The 9,823-nt window shown below is 39.4% G+C and overlaps 2 protein-coding genes across 2 annotated transcripts in view; one reads left to right on the top strand and one right to left on the bottom strand.

Moving 5' to 3' along the window:
- Window positions 1-99: 99 nt before the first annotated feature.
- The window catches only part of ghrhr2 (growth hormone releasing hormone receptor 2), a 10,739-nt gene continuing 1,015 nt past the window's right edge, over window positions 100-9,823 (bottom strand). The window contains exons 2-14 of the mRNA XM_044013773.1: window positions 7,742-8,050; window positions 5,043-5,169; window positions 4,835-4,942; window positions 4,030-4,139; window positions 3,797-3,894; window positions 3,572-3,704; window positions 2,485-2,638; window positions 2,342-2,402; window positions 1,974-2,040; window positions 904-995; window positions 684-813; window positions 413-454; window positions 100-319 (exon numbers count right to left, since the gene is read on the bottom strand). Coding sequence (XP_043869708.1) covers window positions 227-319; window positions 413-454; window positions 684-813; window positions 904-995; window positions 1,974-2,040; window positions 2,342-2,402; window positions 2,485-2,638; window positions 3,572-3,704; window positions 3,797-3,894; window positions 4,030-4,139; window positions 4,835-4,942; window positions 5,043-5,169; window positions 7,742-7,801 — 1,275 coding nt within the window. The 5' untranslated portion in view covers window positions 7,802-8,050 and the 3' untranslated portion in view covers window positions 100-226. The remainder of the gene's footprint in view (window positions 320-412; window positions 455-683; window positions 814-903; window positions 996-1,973; window positions 2,041-2,341; window positions 2,403-2,484; window positions 2,639-3,571; window positions 3,705-3,796; window positions 3,895-4,029; window positions 4,140-4,834; window positions 4,943-5,042; window positions 5,170-7,741; window positions 8,051-9,823) is intronic.
- mapta (microtubule-associated protein tau a) overlaps window positions 9,420-9,823 on the top strand; it is a 25,539-nt gene continuing 25,135 nt past the window's right edge. The window contains exon 1 of the mRNA XM_044013768.1: window positions 9,420-9,527. The gene's annotated coding sequence lies outside the window, so the exon portion shown is untranslated. The remainder of the gene's footprint in view (window positions 9,528-9,823) is intronic.

The raw sequence follows: 9,823 nt of genomic DNA, 5'->3' as shown, positions 1-9,823 counted from the left end.
CATGTAGTGGATTCAAAGGTGAAAAGAACAGAGGACAATGGTTTAAAACTTTAAATATTAACTCTTATTATTTATAAGAGTTAAAAACATGACGGGCTACATATCACACCATTTAGTATTTTATAGCATTTACAACATGAGACTGAAATGACGTAAAAAACACAACTACAGAAGAATAAGTACCAGAGAACTACATGAAAGGAGGAGAGTTTGTTTATTTTTTAATTTAAGGGACGTCTTCTTGAGTCGGCAGATTGATGACATTAGTGTTCGTCTCAGGGCGGCAGCTTTTCATCAACCTCTGGATTTCATGTTGGACCTAAAAGACAGCAAGGATTTCTTTAAAAAAAAAAAGATACAAAGTGAATGAATAAATGAATGAATGAATAAGTATTGTTTGAACATGACTTACCTCTCCATTGAGAAAGCAGTACATGACACTGACGATAAATCCCTGTTACAGCATTAAATCAAAAAACAAGTTAGATAACTAATCAAGAGCTTTAATTATCTTTCTGATTTACGACACGTCTTGGTTGTCTTGAATCACTTGTTGGGTTAGGGTGTAACAAGTGAAATGTTTTTTTACTGAAAAGACACAGAGATGACATGACCATGACTGTGGATTCTGCAGTTGTTCTTATGTCATTTTCCACCGTATGTTCATATTTATGTCGCGTCACCTGGAAGGAGCCGAAAACTAACTCCAGGTAGAGTCGAGGTTCCACGCCAACGTGCTCCGGGAACAGAGCGAACACCACATAATGAACCCCAAACAGAGGGATGAGGAGGAGAGTGGAGTGAAGGAGTCGCCTGCAGAGGGCAGAAGATGACAGGAGAGGAAAGGTCAAGGACAGACAGGAGGAAAAGAATAACAACAGAGCACATGTGAGAGTGTGTCACCTCAACAGCTGGGTCTCACTTTGGTTCACATGTGTGGCTTTGGTTTTCTGAATGATGATCCTGCTGATGTTCAGGAAGATTAGGAAGTTTATCTGCGGATCATTAACAACACAGTGAGAAAAGACCACGTTCATGTGTACTATTGAATAATTACACTCAGGTTAGTCTGTGATTGGTTGTTTCATGTCGTTAGTGTCAACTCCGATGAAAATCAACAGCCACTTGTGCCTTCTTTAAATCTCATTTTGAACTTTGTTATATGGAAAATAATGCATTTAAAATTAAATATCCATATTATATATACACTCAAAGTGGCAATTAAAGGGTTAAAGTCCAGATAACTATTCAGTCTTTGATAGTTCATGTTTGTAAATGAGAACAACTGGTTCTCAAATAAATAAATAAAAACTTTTGATCAGGATTGAAGTCGATTAAAAGCTTTGCTGCAAAAAGCAGAAAAAAATATTGATCTGTTCTTTTTTTAGAGTAGTTTTTGTGAGAGTGTAAGTAAGAGCAGAGCACATTTTAAATCTGATGCTACGCAAAAACTAATAATGCATCAAAGTCAATATTATGGCTAATCTTTGACATATCCAAGATTGATTTAAAAAAAAAAAAAAATCCTGCAGCATTTGTTATATGGACAATAACAAAGTGACAAAGTAATCACACTGGCATTTTAAAGGGTTAAAATAGCAGATGAGGTGGACATTTCTGTCTGTTTCCACTTCAGAGGCTAGTAAATAAAAGTGAAGCCTGAGGGTCTGTGTGTCATCCGTTCATGCAGGTTGTTTTTGAAAATGTTTGTTTTGGGAACAACCAGTAAGGAGTCACCTCAGGGTTTCAGGATGTGAATGATGTTTAAAATTCACTTAAATAATCCTTTTTTTATATACATTGATCCTAAAAAACAACACATTGTGATGTGATGGTTCAAAATCCTACCGTGGCTTTAATTTGCTTTTATGAACTTCTTATCTTATCTCCCATTTTCTTTATTGTGCTTGTGTAAACACAGTATATTCTACAGTAAATCTGTGACTACGTTGAAAAAAGAAATTGTTTCTTACAAATATAGAAAGCAGGATAGGAATCTTTATTATCCACCAAAAGCTGCTGTCCAGGTTGTCCCAACACCTGCACACACACACAGGTTTCCATGACTTCAGAGGACATTGCATTGACTTGCATTCATTTTCCTGGAGACTTAATCTGACTTCAAACCATAATTACTACTGACCTAACCCTAGTCGTGAATCTAACGTTCAAACATTCATCTCAAAATGTGGTCATTTATATTATGGGGACATGATTTTTGGACAAATCCCCATAATGTGACTGTGTAAACAGATATACATAAGGAATATACAAGACACACACACACGCACACACACACACTTTACATTTCTGCTGTAAAACCTTTTAGTTTTTAACTCACCCCTCATCATCAAGCTGCTTCTTCAGAAAGGTCCAGGTTAAAGTGGTGACTGTTGGGACACCTACAGAACCACACTCGCTCAGTAAGATGGAAATCGGAAAGAAATTGAGACTAATAAAGTCAAATAAACGCGGAGTACACACCCCAGCCGACACTGGCGTAGATCCAGAAGAGCGTTGTGGTCTGTGTGAAAGTGAAGAGCAGCAAACTCTGCAGGTACAAACCCTCCACCAGCAGCCAGGAGAAATTAGACAGGACACAGAAGTGGAAGAAGGTCACGGCCGCTTTACACTGCAGCTGCAACAACAGCAACACACAGGAAATCACGGGGTTTATTTATGGTATTATTTTAACTTCATCCTAAACTGAAACGATGAAACTAGCAGCATTTTCATCAACGTTTCATTCATCAGATGCAGACTTCCCTTCATTATTGGTTGTAGAAAATGAATTCTAACAGTTTTTAAACAGATTAAGATTACAAGATGTTAATCTATTACATGGAGAGCAAAAACAGAAGAAAACTAAACAAACTAAAAAGACAATGGAATTAAATTCTTTCTTTTCTGGTCTGACAACAGAGGTGTCAAAGTTGCGGCCCGTGGGCCATATTTTGCCCTCCACTCAACATATACTTACTGTATGTATGTTTTCTTTATTCACAGATTGATTTTGCATTACGAGTACAGTTCCATTGAAAAATTTTCACTTTTATTTTGAAATTCTGTGAAATATTGTCACAATTGTCATTATTGTGATATCATGATGGAATATCCTGATATCATTTTAAGCTCATATCAACTAAACACTTGTTTTTATCCCCCCCAAAAAGTCATTTTTCCACACTTAACCAGCCCCTCGACCAGATTAGACGCTCAGTGACCCCCAGATAATCTGAGATTGAGACCCTCAAAACTTTGAGCAAAAATTTGATTTTATGTAAAGTGCAGGAGAGGAAACCTGATAAAGTTCAGGTGCTCTGTGCAATGAGTGTACCAATAAAAAAAAAATAAAACATATATATATATATATATATATATATATATATATATATATATATATAACATACTTTGTGTCCCACAGGCTACATTCGTCTCACTACAACTCCTCAAATGGCAGAATTTGCGGCTTCTCTTTGTCACATCTGATATTAAACTAAATATGTTTGCATTTTGTTTTCTAAGATAAAATAAATAGTTTAAAGGGCGATCAGGAGCTGTTTTTGCTCACTGTGGACACGGTGCAGTGGTTCATGCTCTTGTCTGCAAACAGCACGGCGTCTTTGATGAACACAGCCAGACTCCGGAGCATGAAGCTCACAAACAGGTTGACGTGGATGCAGTTTCGTGTACAGAGCAGTTTCCTGTGAGACACACAGAGGGGGACTCTGAGAACGTGGTGACACTTTAAAAAAGAAGATCTATTAAATCTCATTTTGACTTTTGAATTTCCAACCTGAGGCAGCAGAAAATGAGCACGGCGACGGCGAGAGCAGCCAGAGAAACGCCATAACCAACGCTGTAGAGCAACTTCACAGTGTCAAAGTAATTTTTCTGGAGCAAAAACATGAAATATTTATTACCTGTGCATGCAGGCACCAAGAAACTCATCTTAAAATTGCAGCTGGCAGGAAAGATTCTGCATGCAGACTGATGTATGTAAACAAAAACACTTTTGTCTTGCTGTACCTCTTTGCTTATGTCTTCATCTCCCTCAGCGACGTCATGGTAACAGGCTTTGTAATAGGACAAACTGGGTTTACTCCATCCTCGCACGGTACACTTCCTCGTGATGAGAACTGGAAAGAAGACTTTACTTAGTATAAGGGCACTGTTTACAAACTACAGCTTTTTGTTTTTTTACATGTACATATTTACATCAGCACCTCAGCTGTGAACTTTATTATACACTATAATATATAACAGATCCATAAATGAAAGTGACTTCATGCCCTAAAGAAGGAATTTCTACAAATAGACCCATTTGTGTAAAGGGTCTATAGCAGAGGCCCTAAAGTTGCAGCCCGTGGGGTATAATACATTGCCCTCCAATCAATTAAAAATAAACACTTTTATTTTGAAATCCTGTGAATTTTGTCACAATTATCACTACTGTGAGATCATAGTGATTCATTGAGATGAGATCATTGTTTTGTTTTGTTTTTCCCACTTGACTGACCCCTCCGACAAGATTATATGATCAGTGACCGTCAGGTAATCTGAGTTTAAGATTGACAGAAAACTTTTCGTGGCTAATGGATGGATAATAACAATTTATAGTGTTCATTTAGCTTCTGCATGTTTCACTGAATTCATTCAATTCAAGTCCCTACATTGAACGGCAAGAAGTCTCAAAATTGACAGTCACTGACACAAATGTACTGCTTAACACAACGTTATAGCGTATGCTTATACATTTTCACACATTACAGGAACTCATTTTCCATGTCTGCAGGTGGTTTTAAGTAATAATGTCATATCGTCGTGTGTTTACCTGGAGGATTTTGAGATTTCATCAGCGGCAGAGGACAGTGCACAGAGACCATCTCTCCTGCAGAAGCAGGCGGCCAACAACTCACTCCGTCCCACTCCATCAGACAACCTGGCAACACAAAGGAAGCGTCCACACAGGAAGAGGGTTAAAGGTCCGTGTTAAATGTCTTTATATTATAAGATTTTCTTTTCTCCCGAGTGAGAGTGACCTGCAGTTTGGTTCCTGCTGCTGGGACTGAGTGATGCCACGGCTTCAGTCCTCATTTTTACTTTACACTCGTTCTCTTTCTTCAGCAGGTGACGGACGATGGAACATTCTGGATGTGTGGAGCAAACCTGATGAAGACATACAAAGACTCAAGTGCTTAATCTCCTTTTGCCTCACAGATTAATTCCAGATCCCTTATGTTGATCAATCTGAATGACACATTTTCCGTCACTGCATTTGGCCCTATATTATTAAATAACATTTCTGTGCTACATTATATTTAAACAACGTCCCCAAAAACCCAAACAACTTACCATATATCTCGTGAGGATGAGGATGAAAAGAGCTGCTGTGAAGTCCATGGTTTCAAACATGTAAAAACCTCCCACAGATTCAATTCCTTTTGTTTGTAAATAAAACTTCTCTCTTCATGAAAAAGGGAGGCTGCTCTGTGCTTAGATAGAAATAAAATAATTGAAAATCTGAAATTTTCATCCATATATGTGGGAATGGTTCCTCCTCAGCATCACAGAGCATTTTACAGCATGCGACGACTGAACTGGTGTCTCTTTTAGTAAAAGTGTGACGTCACCTGAGCAGCATTAAAGTTACTTTTTCAGTCTCTGCATTATTTACATTATTTACATCTTTAAGACCCAACATTCAACATCAGTCTAACATTGCTGTCCATACACATATATTTATTTAATTGTACGGGTCCAAATGTGAAGTCCTTATGTATAATTGACTAAATACAAATGTGCCCACAGCAGCGGGCGTCCCATGCAATATTTAACTGGAAAACAACAACACACTGTGAAAATCATCCGAGGTGAATAAAGGACAAAACAACCCTAGTGCACTGTAGGAGACAGGTCATGTTCAATATTCAACACTGGTGGTTTTTATTGTTAGGGTCACTGTTGACCCTCACTGTTGTGAAGAAAACAACGTCAGACATATTTAAACCATATTCCTCACTTTAACCACTTTATTTTGCTATTAGCTTCATTGTCCATGATAAAAACAACAACAAAACAACATTCTGGGTTGACAAGATCAATGATGAGCTAAAATCAAACAGAATGATCACATTATATAATGGTACAGGTTTGGCTCACATGATGCAGCAGTGGCTAGCATTCTTGTCTCACACAAGGTGGTCAGAAAATGGATGAATAGTAAGTTGTTGTTTTTTTTTTACATGGTAAAAATGTATTTTCTGTCTTTTTATATTTAGTTAATAATTGTTTGTTTTTTAAATCTGAGGGCTGCATGTCGTGTAAGATGTTTTTGGGTTTGCTTGGAAAGAGGCTTCACATAAAAGAAAAGGACTGTTTGTAGGGAGAATGTTTCCCTCTAGTGGTTGATTCCGGTCTTGCCTTCCATTTTTTTCAGCTCATCTTTGTACAAACAAACTGTTTAGAAAATGTCACAAATCTATAACAGACGGCTATAACATTATATACAGCTGCTGCCTCTGAATGTATCGTGGCCATTTTGTCACATTTGTATCATTTCACAAACTTTAAAGCACTTTCTGCATCTCATTCTAGTTGTTTTGCGTCACATTGTGGCCGTTTCATTTGCACTTGTGGTTGTTTTGCAGTTCTACATCATTTCTGAGGATGTTTTGAAGCTCCGAGGCCTCCTCTGCTGTCTATCTGATTCGATTAAACCCATGTTACACAACTGTTAGAAACACTGATTACGACTTTCCAGAAAAGAGAAGTTATAAACACTGATTTGAGCTCACAAATATGAGCCACTGTCATATCTCTTCCCTCAGAGTCGTCGCAAAGACCCAAAGAGCATCCAGCTGTCGTGACTGTGACTAAACACGACCATGGTCGACGACCCAAGTGTCCAAGAGAAGAGAATGTTTGCTGTGTGCAGCATCGGTTTACCACAGGATTCTAAACAAGATCACTGAAGGGGGAAACCCAACAAAAATGTCCTTCAGTCAGGAAGAAAAAAAAAAGAAGTCTGCGCCCAAAACAGTAAATCAGTGCGCTGCAAACATCAGACTCATTCTGATCAAACATCCGTGTTCACTCTCTGAAACAAACAAACTGCAGTTTGTCTCACACGTTTTACTTTTAAAGCAGCAGAATTTCACTGAATAATAACTGGTGGTGACAGTTAAAGATACTGGGGATTGTGACAAATACAGTGAGACCTGACACTGAGTGTGGACAAGCATCTGTCTTTAGTCTCCTGAGACGGCAGAATTCTTTAGGCTGTTGACAGTTGGCCTGCAGATGTGTTTTTGGAAAGAGAGAGAGCGGGAAAAATACAACATTTGCACCTTTAATCGTGAAACTGATTAATTTCAGAGGCAGCAAATTATGAATTGTATCATTACAAGTTTCAGTAAAAAAAAGAAACCAGCACAATAAAATACATTTTTGGAGTTGGAAGAGAGGATTTTTTGTCCCAAAGTCTACAAACAGACAATTATGGATGATTTTTCTCTGCACAAACAATAAAAAGGAAGTAAAAAATCAGCCTTTCAACAAACAAACAAAAGTAGTGTAGTAGAGTTAAATTAGGTTTTGACACAAGTTACTTGACTCATTTCTCATTTTTTCACAGTTAAAATCAGGAATAAATCAAATGTAAAACATTAAATCATCATTGAAATAACAAACTTCAAAAAAATAAACATTAAGCACATGAAAAAAGTCCTCATAAACTCACACAAGCAATTGTCCATGTTTGGGAAAATGTTTGGAGGGAAAAAGAGGGGTCAGAGTTCATGAGGGCTGGCTTTTATAACTTAGGGGGGTGTGGTTAGGAGTGTCAGGGCGGAGTCTTGTGATCATTCACTCTCCTGCCTGTTTTCCCCTGCTAAGTGCATCTTTAAATCTCTCCGCCTTGTTATATACAGCCGAGGTGACCGCTGACCACGCGGAGAGACTGCAAGTCTGAGAAAGATCCCGCAGCAGCACCTGGTCCACACTGAGCTCCGGAATCATCTCCAGCCGCACAGCAGCACGGGGACAGCTGCTGCATGGGCATGTGTCCAAAAACAGAGACAGAGGTGGAGCGAGGGGAAAAAGGGAGAGTGGAGGAAAGAAAAAAAAGAGAGAAAGAAAAAGAGGACATAAAGAGTCTCGTCTTGTGACACATCAGTGCTTCAACATTCCCAAAAACAAAATCTGTCCCCATCAATAATTCCACTGCTGTGTTCCAAGGGCCTGAATGATTTCTCGACTTAGTGTGAAACTTGGCACCCGGTGTGTGATGGTGGGAGGCCACGGTCACGCCAGTGAAAGAGGACGTACACAAGCCTGCACTGTTTCATGTGCCAAGGCCTGACCTTTGTGTGCCCACCACAGTGGTCTGTTACTGTAGCCTCGCCTCACGCTTACAATCACGGCACAATTTTGCATTGTGAATGAAACGCACGAGGTTTGTAACCACTTTGTTTGAGATGATCACACAAATTACAAGTGTATCCGGCATTTTGTAAACTTGTAAACAAATATTCAACTAAACGTCCTCTTACGACCACCCGTAGATTGAAATTAGTGTCTTTCAACAACTGTGTACTCCTGACCTTTCCCGTCCAATCGCATGGTTTCAGTGGCAGATTGTTTACACTGTTGTCATGGCGATGCATACATTAGCATTTAAATTGTTTGCTTGGTGAGTACACAGAGAGGTTTATGTATTCATGTTTTTTTTCCTTCATTGTTGATCAAAATTCATCTTGATAATTTACTGTAATTGCCTAATGAATTCATTGTTACTTTAAAATGGAAAATTTACTATTTTAAATGCCCATCAGACATTTACAGTGGCCTGGAAGTGTGTAAAAAAAACTATGTAAATTAGTTTAAACATTTGTTAATTTGTTTGGGGATTTGTAAAAGTGTTTCATGTTTTGTAATAATTATGGTTTGCATTTCCAGGCCACTGTCGTTATGTCATGTATTACTGTACATGGCTGAGGGGCCAGAATGAGTGCATGTAAAACTTCTGCCGCTAGGGGGCTCTCAGTTAAATGAATAACAAAAGATCTAGTGTGACGCTGTTTGGACGCCGCGTGGAATCATGGGAGTTGTTGTTCCTGTTCTGAGCATTTGTTCTTTACAGGGAGAGAAGTTAGAGCAGAGACGGTGAATGACAATGACAACATTATAAATAAATCCGAGAATATAAATACAGATTTGATCATGTTTGCATGCAGAAACGTTACGTATTCTGTCTTTAAATGCTTATGTTGACGTTACAAAAAAACATCAGGGAAACATCGTCGTGCGTTTGCACCACTGAGGGTGAAACTATTACACAGACTGAACACTGCTGCTGCTGCTGCACATTACAGCACACACACACACACAGGTCGCTCCAGCCCCGTACTCCTCTGCGCGCTCCGCAGCGCCGCGCTCCGGCCTGCCGCTGCCACTGCGACCAGACGTTGCGTGCGCCCGGTGACCGACCACCGCTGAAGAGACAAGACACCGCCGTCTGCGCTCAGGTAAGAGAAAGCCGCAATATTTGTGCTATTTCACCGCATCCAGCCTCAGTGCAGTGACGCATGGAGACAGTGGGGTGAGCGGAGAGAGACACACAGAACGCGGCGTCGTGCGATCCTGCATCGGCATCCGTCTCGATCGTTCCTTACGCGTATATAAATGTGTACATGTTTGCATTATAGGTGAGAGAGGCCGGGCCTCTGTGCGCTGTGGAAATATGATGAAAGACATTTTCCACACAGCAGCGGCTCCTTTTACGCGTTTTTTTTTATCCCCCGTTTCTATCTCCGTGGAACAT

Source organism: Solea senegalensis, linkage group LG18 (assembly GCF_019176455.1).
Source record: "Solea senegalensis isolate Sse05_10M linkage group LG18, IFAPA_SoseM_1, whole genome shotgun sequence".
Classification (NCBI taxonomy): domain Eukaryota; kingdom Metazoa; phylum Chordata; class Actinopteri; order Pleuronectiformes; family Soleidae; genus Solea; species Solea senegalensis.
This window is presented reverse-complemented; position numbering and strand designations above follow the sequence as displayed.